Raw genomic sequence first — 15137 nt, forward strand, 5'->3', positions numbered from 1 at the left:
TAGGGCCTGTGAATAACACTCACTGCTGGGGTTTTATTTGCAGTAGTGATTGAGTGTGAAGGACTATAATCATAATATGCTCACTACTTGCTTTTGTTTTAATATTCAACTATAGTAGTGTTTAAAAGTTAAATGAAGAATAAACTCGAATATAAAAGCTCTGACTTTGCCCTGTACGTATGATGACTTCAGTGTGCAAGATAAGTTTAATACTTGTAAAAACAACTTAAAAAAATTTCCCCTAGCATTTGTCAGGCCATACTTTGTAATTGATTTCAGCTATGTACATGGAATAGCTTAGACTGAAATGCCAGGTATATGTATTGACTTCAGTGTATGACCCTTGATTATTAAGCTATGAAATTAAAACTGTATTTAACTGGCAGTCAGACAAAGAACTTAATTTGTAGAGAGTGTTGGTCTGTATAGTTGTATTAAGTGGGATTCATTGTAATGCTTTTGCATTTATTCTGTTGCCTCAACTGTTACTTGAAGATGGTCTGCTATATGATTTAATTTAGCCTGTGGTAGCAGTGATAGAAAGGATACCTTTCTAAAGAAGGGGTGTCTCATAACATGCTGCTTCTTGAGGGCTTGCACTTGTAGAATTGCATTCCCTTCTGCTGTGCCATCTTTTATTAATATACGTAGCTATTGGTCCTGGTTACTTTTTCCACCACCACCCCCTTCTCTTTGGACCACAGTAAGCCTTAGAGTAGAGACTTCTGGAGCAGGGAAACTCAGAGGTTAGAGAGATGAGAACTTTACATGGAGAAGTGATTTGCATACATGATAGAGGAAGGTGTTTTTGTAGGTATGTTACAGGCTTACTTTAAACCATTTAACTTATGCTCCAGAGTAACTGTAACTTGATGTTGGTAGTATAGCAAATTATGATGAATAGCTTTAATTGTATCTAAAGTCATATGTTCACAAGCTTAAATCTGGTGCCAGAGTTTAAGCAATTCTTGAAATGCATGAATGTCTCTTTAAAATACTGATTACAAAGCAAAAAAAAAAAAAAAAAAAGTTTCACTGAAAGTCTTGGGAAATTCTAGTTCAAGGAAACCCCCAAGTACAGCATGCAGAGATTCACATTAGTATTGAGATCTTTATCTCATACTCTCCAAAATTTGTCAGCCGGCTTCGTGTAACCCAGACCCAGTCCTGTGGTTCTCCCCACGTGCCTTCAGATATCTGAGCCCTGGGTGCTGGGCTTTAGAACTCGTCACTCCGGCACCAGGGTTTATATATTTGAGCGATGCTCTTCCCCGTGGCTCAGTGGGTAAAGTCTGCCTGCCATGAAGGAGACATGGGTTCAGTCCCTGAGTTGAGAAGATCCTTTGGAGAAGCAAACAGCAACCCACTCCAGTATTCTTGCCTGAAAAATCCCATGGACAGAGGAAGCATGGGGTTGCATGGAGTCAGACACCACTGAAGCAACTAAACCCACCCAGAGGCATGTTTGGAGAAATTCATTTTTTTTTTTTTTTTTTAGAAATTCATTTTTATCTGTAGACCAACTTGGGGTCTGAGAGCTTCAGAAAGCAACTTCCAAACCCTCCCTCCACCCTTTTATCTTCATGAGACTCTGGTTTTTCCACTTGCAGAACCACAGCATCTAACGTAGAGTACAGCAGAAGGTACTCATTGTAGTTGGAGATCTTTAAGGCTGGGAGCTGAGGTTTTTTCTGTAGGTGAAGAATACAGAAACCTACTGATTGAATACTACTGAGTTCTCTTGGCCTCAGGGCACATAAAGTTATTATTGAAAGATCCAGGGGAAAAAAAAAACAAAAGAAAACTAGAAATAAGCCTGGGAAATAAGCAAGATAAGACCCTCTGCCCTCAGGAGGTTACAGGATTAAGGCTTGCTTTAAGTGATTTAAGAGGGTGCGGAAGGAAACAAGGCTTTGCTCTGGATTGAATGCAGTAAGGAAGCAGGGATAATTCTACCGCTGGATGTCTTCATAAATCTTGTCTATGAGGCAAGAGGGTTGAAACCAAAGGTGTAATTGGTAAAGAGGTAGCCAGTTCTGGCCAGAATGAGGGAATGCTCGGTTACCTAAAGGTTTGGGCAATATTCATGCTCCCTCGTGTGTGTTCAGACATGATTATGGATCCTGTTTTCATCTTGATCTGTCCTGATCACCAGTGGTGGGGCCTGATGGTGTTCTAGAAATTACGTTCAACAGAACACCAGGCCTACCTGTGAACACCAGGCCAATTCTGGATATCAGGGGCTGCTTTTCTCTTTCTCATCGGCCCTGCATATCTTCCCTCTCTGCCCTTCCTTGCCTTGTTTTGTGGACGTCTGGTCCTTCATGGAATCTAGAACATATTGTCAAAGCTGGCAATTTCTATAGTCTTAACCCAAAAAGGACAGAGGGCTTTATCTCAAGTGCACCCATCTGTCCCGGCTCCTAGCTCTTCTGCTTATTGAATCTCCTCTAATATCAATATCCTAGTTGATAGTTTGCCACAGAGTAACCTAGATTACAAGGCAGAACATTTAGTAGTAAGATCATCCACCAGCCTTTAAGGCCTTCATTTAAATTCTAGCTTTAATATCGAGTTGGCCAAAAAGTTTGTTCAGAAACATCTTATGGAAAAACCCAAATGAACTTTTTGGCTAACCCAAAACCTATTTGCTTTGGCAAGTTGTTTAAAGCACTCAAGTTTCAGTTTCCTCCTCTAGAAAAACAGCTTAGTAAACTTCCCTTTCCAGATTGGCTTACACAATTAGAACCAGTGTTTAGAAGGCAGCTAAGGAAAATCTGATGGCCATTTCAACGAACAGCGGTTAATAGAAATGGTTAATAGAAATGGTTAATAGAAAAAATAGAAATGGGTGTGAAAGTCGCTGGCACGTTCCTCTTGTTTTTAAACTCCTCGTCTTGCCCCCACACCATTTATACTCCATTGGTTTGCCTTGTTGGAAGATATGGTTAGCATCATACATTCTGAGCAAAACTTAACATTTGTTGATATTAATAATATAGAAGTATGTGAAAGTGAAAGTTGCTCAGTCGTGTCAGACTCTTTGAGACCCCATGGACTTAAATAGTCCAGGGAATTCTCCAGGCCAGAATATTGGAGTAGGTAGCATTTCCCTTCTCCAGGAGATCTTCCCAACCCAGGGACTGAACCCAGGTCTCCGGCATATTGCAGGCAGATTCTTTACTAGCTGAGCTGCAAGGGAAGCCCAAGAATACTGGAGTAGGTAGCCTATCCCTTTTCCAGTAGATCTTCCCCACCCAGGAATTGGGCTGGGGTCTTCTGCATTGCAGGCAGAGACCTTACCAACTGAGCTAAATTGTGGGGAAAAGTAAGGTCACTTGAAAGAAACATTTGACTTGGAGTCCAGTGGTTTATATTTGAATCCTGGCTCCATAACTGGGGAGTTTACATCCTGCAGCTACTTACCTGGCCATTTGAGCTGTCCATACCTCCACTGTGAAACAAGTGTGAAGGGGGGAAGTTAGGGGACAGTGTTTTGAAGATCACATTGGATAATTTTGTTTTCTGTAAGGTATTTTAAATATTGTAAAGCTTTCTACAAACATAAAGTTCCATTATCACTGGGTCTTTATGCATAGTTTTATGTGCTTAGTTTATTTCTTTAGCTTATTTTCAGCTATGAAAGAGGAAAACCAGAGGAGAATTCAAATTCTCTCCAAGGTGTTTGCGCTCACATCTTGGGACAAAATTCAGTGAAGCTTCTCTAAATCAGTCACATTATGTTCCTGGGCTACCAACCAAGAATCTAGCCAAATAATGATGACCAACATCAAATCCTGCTGTACCAAAAAACTGACCTATGATGGGCTAAGCAGGAAGAGAAGGACAGGACTGCAAACATAATTTGTCTATCGGTGCGTGTGTGCTAAGCCACTTCAGTCGTGTCCAACTCTTTGTGACCCTGTGGACTGTAGCCTGCCAGGCTCCTCAGTCCACGGGATTCTCCAGGCAAGAATACTGGAGTGGGTTGCCGTGCTCACCTCCAGGGGGTCTTCCCCACCCAGGGTCTGAACCTGCGCCTCTTGTGTGTGCTGAATTGGCAGGTGGGCTCTTTGCTACTAGCGCCACCTGGGAAGCCCAATTCCCCTGTGAATGAGCCGTAAAGTATAATATTACCCAAGACAAAGTGTTCCCCACCCCAACTCCCCAAAGAGAAGTCAGTTCTAGTCATTTGTTGAGAAGAAAACAAAGGAACGATGGACGTTTACTGACACCATTTTCACTGTCTCAGGGGAGCATGCTAACTCTTTTTGAATGTGTACCGTGTGTCAGGCCGGAAGGGGAGCCCTGAAGTTTAATTATTATAAACTTCATATTACAAGTAGGAAGGGATGGGAGTTCAGAAAGATCATGCAACTCATTCCCAATCACACATCTAGTGAATGGCAGAGTGGAAACTGGAGATAGATCTGTTTGAAGTGAATACAGTGGATGTCTTTGGACTTACTGGGGTAACTTACTGAGGGAACAATGTGCCAGCTCAATGGCTCTTCTATTATCTACATTGCAGACTAAAATTAATGTGCCTAAAAGAAAGAGGAAAGACATTACAGAAGATAAAGGAACATCTGGAAGTCCTTTTAAGGCATCTTGCCCCCTGTCTGATGGGTGGACCCTTCTACGGCAGCGAGTCTCAGACGCAGTGGCAGGGAAGGTTGTAAGGTTTTTCCACACATAGAGCGAAGTGAGTGACTCTAGCATCCAACTGCTCCAACCCAGCTGAATCTCCTTACTGAGCCCAGAGAGCCCATCCCTAGCTCCTCTTCTACGAAACCCATCACACATGACCTGGGTCCTCCCCAACCCTGTTCAGCTGCTTCCCCAAGGGTGCTTGCTCTCCTGGGACTGATTTCCCCACCCGCCATGGTCCCTCCAGGCCTAGCTTCTCTGAGTTTCTTCCAGAACCTGCTGGTGACATATAAATCTCCCAAAGCAGTGGTCTGTTTCCCTAGCTTCCTCTTCAAGCTAACCAGAGCATTCACAAATGTGAAAAACTTAGTAATATGACAGCCTAGATGTCTTAGCCTTTGTAGAATTTAGTAATTGTCATTTATAAGGAAGATACTCATATTCTCATTATTTTTCAATGAAAAAAGGATTAAAAATTGCAAGTACTTTGTTGATTTTTAAAATCAAGTAATATGGAAATTACTCTTCTCATAAAAAAACATTTTTAATATAATAATCCTCTCTTTTCTTTTCAGAGCTGTATCTGGTTTGTTTTGTCCTTAAGTATAAAGATACTTTGCTCTTGTGTGTTATTAAAAAATAAATGAAGGGGCTTCCCTGTGGTCCAGTGGTTAAGAATCTACCTGTCAACGTACAGGACAATGGGCCAGGAAGATCCCACATACTAGGGACAGCTAAGCCCAAGGAACACAACCATGGAGCCTGCATTCCTCAGCAAGAAAAGCCACTGTAATGAGAGGCCCATGTGCAGCAAAGACCCAGCACAGCCAAAAATAAATCAATTAATTAACAAAAAAAGACGCCCTTCACCACCTCCTGTAAGTAGTACCTCCAACACAGGCACCTTAATGCGTGTGCTCAAGCTGTGTTTCAGGAGCTCAGAGTCACCTCTTACCCAGGTCAAGTCCACAGACACCACTGAGCCCTCTGCTGGGCCTGCTCACCTATCTGACGGGTGACCTTTCGAGATCAGAGGGCCGAAAACCTCCCCCTCAGAACGTACTAGTGCCACCTTTTCAGGCCGTGTGTCCCACGAGGAAGCACGCTCACGTGCACCTGTGCAGAACAGCGGTTATGTCACCATCTCCTTACCTCCGCTCACCTTTCCCATGCCTCCGACCACTCTGCTTCTCTAACTCATAGACCTCCCAGCTTTGGGGAGACAGATGTGAGACTTGTCCTCCTCTTTGTGTAAGAATCTTTTCTTTGCCACAAACCCTGGCATCTCCGCCTTTGGCTTGCTGCCCGTTGGACAAATAAACCTGATTCGGTAACATAGGAAATTGAGAAAGAGCGGGCTATCTGTAGACTAGACTAACCTGGAGGTGATTCCTATCAGGCGGAATAGATAACAGTCTCAAGGGGCTGATGAGTAATCTGTGTAGCCCATCTACTCAGTAATTCAAGCAAGGTCTTAACTGCTAAGGTGTACTGGGTCAAGAAGCAGCATCCTCTATGTGTTGTGCAACATTTCACCTGAGCTGACTAGTGAAAACCAAATGCATTTGGAATGGACATGACATATATGCAGATGAAGCATTTGATGAGCTCTTATGCAACCCTGACTTATGTAAACGAACACAAATAAAGGAAGAATGTGTGGATTATAAAAGGAAGGGAAACATAATGCAGTTAGCCTCTCCAGGTGCTAGGTTTGAAAATGAAGATCCTTTTTTCACTGACCTATCTGGTTTTTATTAGTTCTCCAGCTTGGACAATAGATAGGTACTATTACATAGGCATTGAAGAAACTACTTGGAACTATGCTCCTACTGGTAAAAACATGCTCAATGGAAGGCCTTTTTCAGACGATCAGTAAGTAACACCTTCGCATTGAAAAATTTGCTATCAAATGCAAATGTTGGTCATTGTTATTCACTGATGAAACGTTGCTGAAGAAGTTTCCATGGGAGACTCTTCAAGGGCACATTTTGCTATTAGAACTGCTTCCTTCGAGTTTTTTAGTATAAGCATAACATGGAAGCCAGCTATTAACATAAATCAGAAACTGCTCCTTCCTGGGATTACTGCCACTCTTGCCTTCACGATACATACTTCAGGGATCATCTCTAAGCCTGTATTTATCATCGATTTTGCATAAGTGGTGGTTGTTGTGGTTGTTCAGTTGCGTCTGACTCTTTGTGACCCCGTAGACAGCAGCACACCAGGCCTCTCTGTCCGTCATCACCTCCCGAAGCTGGCCCAAGTTCATGTCCATTGCATTGGTGATGCCATCCAACTGTCTCATCCTCTGACGCCCTCTTCTCCTTTTTCCTTCAGTCTTTCCAGCATCAGGGATGAGTATGAATGGTACTCAAGAGCTAAAACAATGCTTTTCCTTCTGGTGTGGAGTCTGTGGCAGAGATTGTAAAAATTGCAGCTCTCTTCTTGATTTTTCTGTTCAGGTGATTGGGACAAAGAAATCTAAAGGTTATATGTGGGGTTCTGATTCACTATGTTTGTCCACCAAAATGCCCCCAATTCTACCAACAAATCCCTGAATCATTGAAATGTATAAAGAATCTTAAATTGTAAGCATTGATCTAATGTTTGAGAGCTAAAGTAGCCCTGAAGTAGGGTTACAAACCTTCCGTACATGGTTCAGTACAAAGAATTGCTAAGTCGTTTGAACCGAAATGCCATGCATATGACTTGATACCTTTGCATTTCATCTCTTCACCAGACTTTCCAGTCTTATCCTTGCCTATTGTATTGTTTCTGATTCATTCTAGATTTTCACCAGTGTCTGGGTTTTCTCTGCGAAATTAGACTGGAAAGATTCTTACTTCTAGTTTCAGTTGATTTGATGTTGGTTTCTTTTCAGTCAAAATTTGTTAACGTTCTTGCTTGTTTGTTTGTTTACAGAGAGTTTCAATCCAAAACATATCTCCAACCAAGCCAAGATAGGATAGGATCTGTCTATAAAAAGGCTTTGTATTTTGGGTACACGGATGATACATTTCAAACCACCATTGAAAAACCATCCTGGTTGGGATTTTTAGGTCCAATCATAAAAGCAGAGACTGGAGACCTCATTCATGTACATGTGAAAAATAATGCTTCCAGAATGTATAGTTTCCATCCTCATGGACTCAGCTACACTAAAGATAACGAAGGTAAGTGAGTTCCTTCTCCTTAGGTTCCTGAGTGTTTGTTAATGAAGAGTACAAACCCAAAACCTCAGGAAAAGCAAGGCAATCATGAGCTAAAGGAGTAGGTTGGGTGAATATAGACTTTTACTTTATATGTCTCTAATTTTTGTATCCCAGATTGTTCTTCAATTTCTCATTTGAAATGAATGAATGACAATCCCCCTCCCCCATTCAACTTCTGGGAAAGAAAACACACTTTTCTCTCATGTAAATAAATAAATACATAAGTTTGGAGGGTAGGAGACACTTAGGAGCTAAGTGTTATGTTGGCAGAAATATTGTCCTGCCATTTCATATCCATGTCCTGTCATCTCATTTTCTAGTGAATGAGGGTTCAGTTCAGTTCAGTTCAGTCGCTCAGTCGTGTCCGACTCTTTGTGACCCCATGAACTGCAGCACGCCAGGCCTCCCTGTCCATCACCAACTCCCGGAGTTTACTCAAACTCATGCCCATCGAGTCGGTGATGCCATCCAGTCATCTCATCCTCTGTCATCCCCTCCTCCTCCTGCCCCCAATCCCTCCCGAAAGAGGGTTACCCTCTTAGAAAACATCAGTGTCAGGTAAAGTCACTATTTTCCAGACAGTTGTCTTCTCTCCTAAACGTCCACACTCACAACCGCTTGATGGTGCTGGGAAAAGGAAGGGAAGAGAATACTAGCACAAAATAGGGCTTTGTGTTCTACATGGAGCAGGTTGGCCTCAAAAGATGATAAAGGATGAGAGGCTGGTCATGCTTCAAAGTCTCCCACTGAATGAGGAGATGATATTCATAGTTATTAGATTCCAGCCTCAAATGGTGGCGATCTGAGGCAAAATTCTAGGATAAGAAGAAAGCAGAAGAGGGCAAGGCCCCAGATTCAGAACAAAGGTAGATCAGAGCAATGTCAGCCATGCTGAAGGCCACTTCCTGACATCAGCGGGCAGCTTGTAGGTAACATAGATGCTCTTTTTTCTTTTTTAAAAACTTTATTTTGTGTTGGGGCGTAGCCAGTTAACGTGTTGTGATAGTTTTAGGTGAACAGCGAAAGGACTCAGCCATACGTGTACATGATTCCATCCTCCCCTAAACTCCCCTCCCATCCAGGCTGCCACATAATATTGAGCAGAGGCCCCTGTGCTGCTCAGGACGTCCTTGTCGGTGACCCATTTTGAGCACAGTGGTGTGTACAGTAGCACGGATGCCCTGATGCCCTCTGGAAGATGTAGTGCAGGTAAAGCCCTGTCGCGGGGCTTCCCCGGCGGCTCAGTGGTGAGGAATCTGCCTGCCAAGCAGGAGACCTTGATGCCCGGGGTTGGATCCCTGGGTCAGGTAGATCCCCTGGAGGAGGAAATGGCAACCCACTCCAGTATTCTTGCCTGAAAAATCCCATGGACAGAGGAGCCTGGCGGGCTGCAGTCCGTGGGGTGGCAAAGGGTTGGACTCGGCTGAGTCCAAGCTACAACAGTAGCGTGGATGCTCCTGATGCCCTCATTCCCAAATCTGATTTGCAATGACGATGATACAGAGCTCAAGTCAGGAACTCTCTGTATCCAAGACCTACGCAGATGGTAGGTGCACAATGAATATTTGTGGCATCTATCGATAAAGGTGATGATAGTCCATTAATACGCTGCCTGACTCATTCCAATTTAAGTCTGGAAGCTGGCCAAGCTGGGCATCCAGGTAGAAACCAACTAAGAGGAGTCTAGGGAGACAGGAGGCAGGAGATAGGAAGGGGGAAACACACACTTTCTAAAAGTACAGATTAACATACTTTCATGGCTTAATGCAGAAAGCATGAGTCACATTAAGAAAAATGTTGTCCATTGATTACTTTGACCACAGCGCAAGTTCCGTTTTCCAGGTGCTCTCTATCCAGACAACACTACGGGCCTGCAAAAGGAAGATGACCGTCTACAGCCAGGGGCAGAATACACTTACGTGTGGTTTGTGGAAGAAAACCAGGGGCCGGGCCCCAATGACAGTAATTGCGTGACACGGATGTACCACTCCCATGTGGACACCCTAAGAGATGTGTCTTCGGGCCTTATCGGACCCATTCTGACTTGTAAAAGAGGTAACATTTAAAAAATCTCACTGTAGCAAATAGAGCCAACTAGGATCTGTGGGGTCTCCCTCAGTCTCCTAGTGGAATTTTGCTAACAAACTCTCTTCCTGTCTTGACCTCGATTCTCCAGTCAGAAAAGTAACGTTGCCATTTGGCTTCTGAGCACCAGATGGCGATCTTGAGTCTAAAGTCTCCATTCAAGTCCAATGGGGCAGGTTGGAAACTAGACGATAGTCAAACCCAGTAATCTTCATCCGAGTCACCCTCGCACAAAATTCTGCCACCTTTGTCCTATAGAGAAGAGGGTGGGAGGAAATAGGGAGAAGAGAAACTGCCTGTTCCTTGCATTCTTAGCTCCTTAGGGTTCTGTCTATGGAGGTGAAAGGTTTTCCTTTCATATTTTGAATATCAGAATCAGAATCACTAGTTTATTTCATAGCAAAAATAATTTTCTCAAAGAGTAAGTTCTGTCGTTCTTTTCGTTTTAGGAACCCTGGATGGAGATATGGAAAAATATATCGATGAGTATTTCATTCTGGTGTTTTCTATAACTGATGAAAACCGTAGCTGGTATATCGATGACAACATTCTTATATACACTGAAGCTGGTCAAGTTGATGCTAATGATCCCGACTTCGAGGAGAGCAACATCATGCGCTGTAAGATTATGAAGAAATTTCTCATTCCTTATATCCTATAGTTCTAACTTCTATGACTTTATTTTGTGGTTTCCTTTCCTTTCAGTTTGCTTCGATGAGTTTCTGTTTCCCAGTTCTTCATTCTGGGTCTGGCGGGCTATGTTTCACGGGGTTGCAAAGAGTCAGACGCTGAACACGCCGTTTTTGCTGTGTAAGAAAGTGGAAGTGAAAGTCGCTCAGTCGTGTCAGACTCTTTCCGACCCCATGGACTATACAGTCCATGGAATTCTCCAGGCCAGAACACTGAAGTGGGTAGCCTTTCCCTTCTCCAGGGAATCTTCCCAACCCAGGGATCAAACCCAAGTCTCCTCCATTGTGGGCGGTTTCTTCACCCGCTGAGCCAAAAGGGAAGCCCAAGAATACTGGAGTGGGTAGCCTATCCCTTCTCCAGCGGATCTTCCCCACCCAGGCATCCAGCCGGGGTCTCTCACATTGCAGGCGGATTCCTTGCCATCTGAGCTATCAGGGAAGCTCAGTGTTGCTATGAAGGCATCGAGAAAATCCTGCCGGTTTCCAAAGTGTCATAGCAAGTGGAGTTAGATAGATGCATTGTTTTCCTAACATCTGACATTGATAAAGACGGATGGTGACAACAGAGAGCTGTAATTTTTGGAATGTTCGTTGGGCTGTGTCAGACCTGAGCCGCGGCCTGTGGGGCCTTATGTTGTGGTGCCCGGGACTCAGTAGCCGTGGCCTCAGCGTTTGGTTGCTTCACGGCCTGTGGGGTCTTAGTTTCGGACCAGGGACCAAACCCATGTCGCCTGCCTTGCAAGCTGGATCCTTAACCACTGGCCCGCCAGGGAAGTCCCCACATATGTGACTTTAGGGTAATAAAATATTACGGAAGAACAAAGACAGAACTGAGCAGCTCTTTCATGGGAATGTGTTTTGACGTAGAACTTTTCAGAAAAGGTGCTCTTGTCATCGCAGTCACCCTCAGCTCTGTTTCCTTCTTCCACAGACTTCGCTTCTTTCTATTCTTCTCCCCTTTTCACTGTTTCCTATCGTGCAGCCTAGCTTTCTTCCTCTTGCCCTTAAGTGCGTGTTGCCCTCAGCTTTAATCAGAGGTAATGTTTATAGCCTCCTTTTGGGGGGAAACGAACGAAATCCTGTTGCAGATTATGCATGAGAACAAGGCTGGCACTGCCGGAGTGATGTGATAAGGAAACATATAGGCTATACACCATGTGGCCTTGATGTGACATGCTTGCTCGACGGGTTAATTTACATCTGCTTTCAGCGATAAATGGATACTTGTACGGAAATCTACCTGATCTCACCATGTGTGCAGAGGACAGGGTCAAGTGGCATTTAATCAGTATGGGTAGCCTGTTGGACATACACCCCATCTACTTCCACGGACAGACTCTGATATCTCAGACTCACAGAAGAGACACCATTACCGTCTTCCCCGCCTCCATGCGTGATGCCTTCATGGTGGCCAAGGGTGTTGGAGAGTGGCTGCTGGACTGTCGGATACATGGTAGGATTTATTCCTTTTACATAATACAGGGTCAGGGGACTCTCAATGTTATGACCCATAACAGACTCCTCATCTTGCAAATGGGGAAAGATGTCACCATTAGGCAGGTGACAGGATTGCCTTTTGGAAAGTCAGTAACACGGTCAAAACCAGAACTCAGGTCTCTGACACTTTCAACTTTATGGTAATAAACCCTTTTAGTCATACAGGGATTATTTTTGTTGCTGTTTTTACCAAAAAAAAAGTATGTGTTTATTAGCCAGTGAGCCTTACAAGAGCCTTGAGTGTCTGACAGAGCACATGTAGTTACTCTTCTTTTTTAAATTGAGAAGACAAGTTCCAAGAGGTTGAAACACTAACCCCAAACCCCGTGAGAGTCAGAAATTATACAGGCCCAAGTGTTGTGCAAATTCTGAACCAGTACCCAGTAATGGCTTCCTGGTTTATTTCCCTCTTCAGTCACCCTTCATGTTTAATGATAGAAAGGCCCCTTGTGAAATTACTGATCTTCTCTATTCTTAAATCTGACTAAACTATCCTTGCAATCATGTAAATGTTTTGTATGATTTTTCAGTCAGAAAACACAGTTGTTACTTGAACTGAAGAATTTAACTTTTCTCCGTTTTTTAGAAAAAATGGGATTTACTTCTCTGATCAAAACCTTTCTTATTTCTAAGTCCCATACTTTGGTCAGCATCACACTTCAATTAACTGTTTAAATGACTAAAGCACACGTACTTATTGGGATTTCCTGCATGCTGTGTCCCTCCCTCTGAGGGCTGTGAGAAAAAGGAGACCCACACACGGCTATTGTAACTCAAGGACAGAATCTAATATTAATGCAAGAGTTCTCACTTAGAAAGGAACATTGTCTTAAAATATGTTTTAAAGGTTAAAATGTACACCAGACCCACTCCTCCTCTTGACCTCATTTATAGATGTTGCCCATCTATAAGGGCAGATCTTCAAGACCTTAAGACAGGTCTCGCCTCTTCAACTCTGCAGGAAAGATAGGGTCAACCCCGGACACAACCAAAAACGCTTGGCTAGTGGACGACATAGACTTCCCTGTGTTTCTCTCCCCATGGTGTAGTTTGGGGTGGTTTTTTTTTTTTTGTCTGTTTGTTTGTTTTTGGTTTCTTGGTTTGTTTGATTTGTTTTGTTTTTAGCAATTGTAAGAATGCATGAATAGACTTGCTGGAAAGAAAGGAAGAAAGCAAAGAGGAAGGAGTGGAGGGAGGGGAGAATTTGGTGAAGGCAGCAGGCAGAAAGAGTGAAAGTCTAATGTGGTATATGAGAACCACATCTTAGGAGCTCCAGAGAGTTGAGAATTAAATAAACCAGGTGATAAACGTGTGGTCGCTTCAAATTTGGCCACAGGAAAGTGCTTACACCACCAAAATTAGTGCGCACACACATACACAAATCAGATTTAGCATTCATCTTTGGAGGAATAGTTTAAGACTGTGCCATTAGTCCAGCCCTATCCCACCACCATCCCAGTTCCCTCTCCAGTGAATAATCCCTGTAAGCCATTTGTGTTTACACCAATGTGTATTTGTGAATCCTCGCAAAGCTGTTTACTATGCACTTTCATACAACATACATGAAAACTTAGAAATAAAAATGCACAGGTACTGTTTTAAATAAGTAGATCACGCCCCATATAATAGGTTTTATTTAACTATTACCTTTTAAAAAAGTAGCTTATTATTTGTATACAATAGGTTTTTCTATCTTCTGCTGCTTGCTTTCTTCACTCATCCATATGTCGAAATCTTCTCCATGACATTCCCTACACTTCTAAGCTACTCTTTTATTTTTTAAGTTTTATTTTTCAAATTTTTATCATATAGTTGCTTTACAGTGCTGTGTGACTTCTACTTACAGCTAAGTGATTTAGCTACACATGTACAGAGACATATATCCCCTCTTTTTGGATTCCTTGCCCATTGAGGTCACCCAGGGCACTGAGGAGCGTTCCCTATGCTCTACAGGAGGTTCTCTTTAGTTATCTATTTCACGCATCGTATCAATAGTGTATATATGTAACCCCAATCTTCCAATACCACCCCCTCCCCTCCTTCCACTTGGTAAGGAGGATACCACTTGGTATCCATATGTGTGTCTAGCCTGCTTTTCTAAATAGCTGTACCGTTTTCTGTGTTTGTTTGAGACGTAGCCTGATTTATTTAACCATTCAGCTATTGATAGACATCTCAATTGCTTTCACTTTCTCGGTTCACTGTGTGTGTTTGTGTGTGTTAGTCGCATCCGACTCTCTGCGACCCCATGGACTGCAGCCCGCTAAGTCCCTCTGTCCATGGAATTCTCCAGGCGAGAATCTCTTCCGTGACATTCCCCAAATAAAGCTACTCCTTTATTTTTTGTTTTATTTTTACGATTTTTAAAGCATAGTTTATTCACAATGTTATTAGTTTTTTCTGTACAGCAAAGTGATTCAGCTATACATATATGTAAATCCCCCTTTTTTTGGATTTCCTTCCCATTTAAGTCACTAACAGTGTTATAGCTAGCCACTGTTTATTTGTATCTTTTTATGTCTGTGCAAATTTTTGTCTTGCCTAACCGAAAGAAGCGAAAGTTTTTAATGGAAGCGTTCTTAATTTTAACAAAGGCTGCCTAATCACCTTCCGAAAAGTCTGTATGAATTTACACTCCCACCAGTGTTGCTCTTAAATCAAAACACAGGACTGATGCTCTCATGGAAACGTACCTGCCTTGATTTTCTTCCTGCCTGCCAACTAGTTAATCTAGTAATTAATGGTAACACCTTCAGAACCATAAGGGAAGATACTTTTGATTAAACAGACTCAAATTCCTCTCAGTAGGCAGGTACCACATTCCTCAGGAGTTGGTCCAGCGCTGGTTATTAATCTCCACTGATATACACTCCTCAACATTCACTTTGGCATCCTGAGTCTTATACTTGCTTCATACATTTCAGGATTTTAACAGATTCCATAAATAAAATACCTCAAATTTCTCAAAAGAAAGGGAAGTTGCAATGTTGTTCGCTACAAT

The 15137-nt window shown here is 42.8% G+C and overlaps 1 protein-coding gene across 1 annotated transcript in view; it reads left to right on the plus strand.

Moving 5' to 3' along the window:
* The first annotated feature begins 6368 nt into the window (after nucleotides 1-6368).
* The window catches only part of LOC122445193 (ceruloplasmin-like), a 39155-nt gene continuing 30386 nt past the window's right edge, over nucleotides 6369-15137 (plus strand). The window contains exons 1-5 of the mRNA XM_043474155.1: nucleotides 6369-6525; nucleotides 7576-7826; nucleotides 9708-9920; nucleotides 10400-10570; nucleotides 11850-12092. Coding sequence (XP_043330090.1) covers nucleotides 6371-6525; nucleotides 7576-7826; nucleotides 9708-9920; nucleotides 10400-10570; nucleotides 11850-12092 — 1033 coding nt within the window. The 5' untranslated portion in view covers nucleotides 6369-6370. The remainder of the gene's footprint in view (nucleotides 6526-7575; nucleotides 7827-9707; nucleotides 9921-10399; nucleotides 10571-11849; nucleotides 12093-15137) is intronic.

Source organism: Cervus canadensis, chromosome 7, assembly GCF_019320065.1.
Source record: "Cervus canadensis isolate Bull #8, Minnesota chromosome 7, ASM1932006v1, whole genome shotgun sequence".
Taxonomy (NCBI): Eukaryota; Metazoa; Chordata; class Mammalia; order Artiodactyla; family Cervidae; genus Cervus; species Cervus canadensis.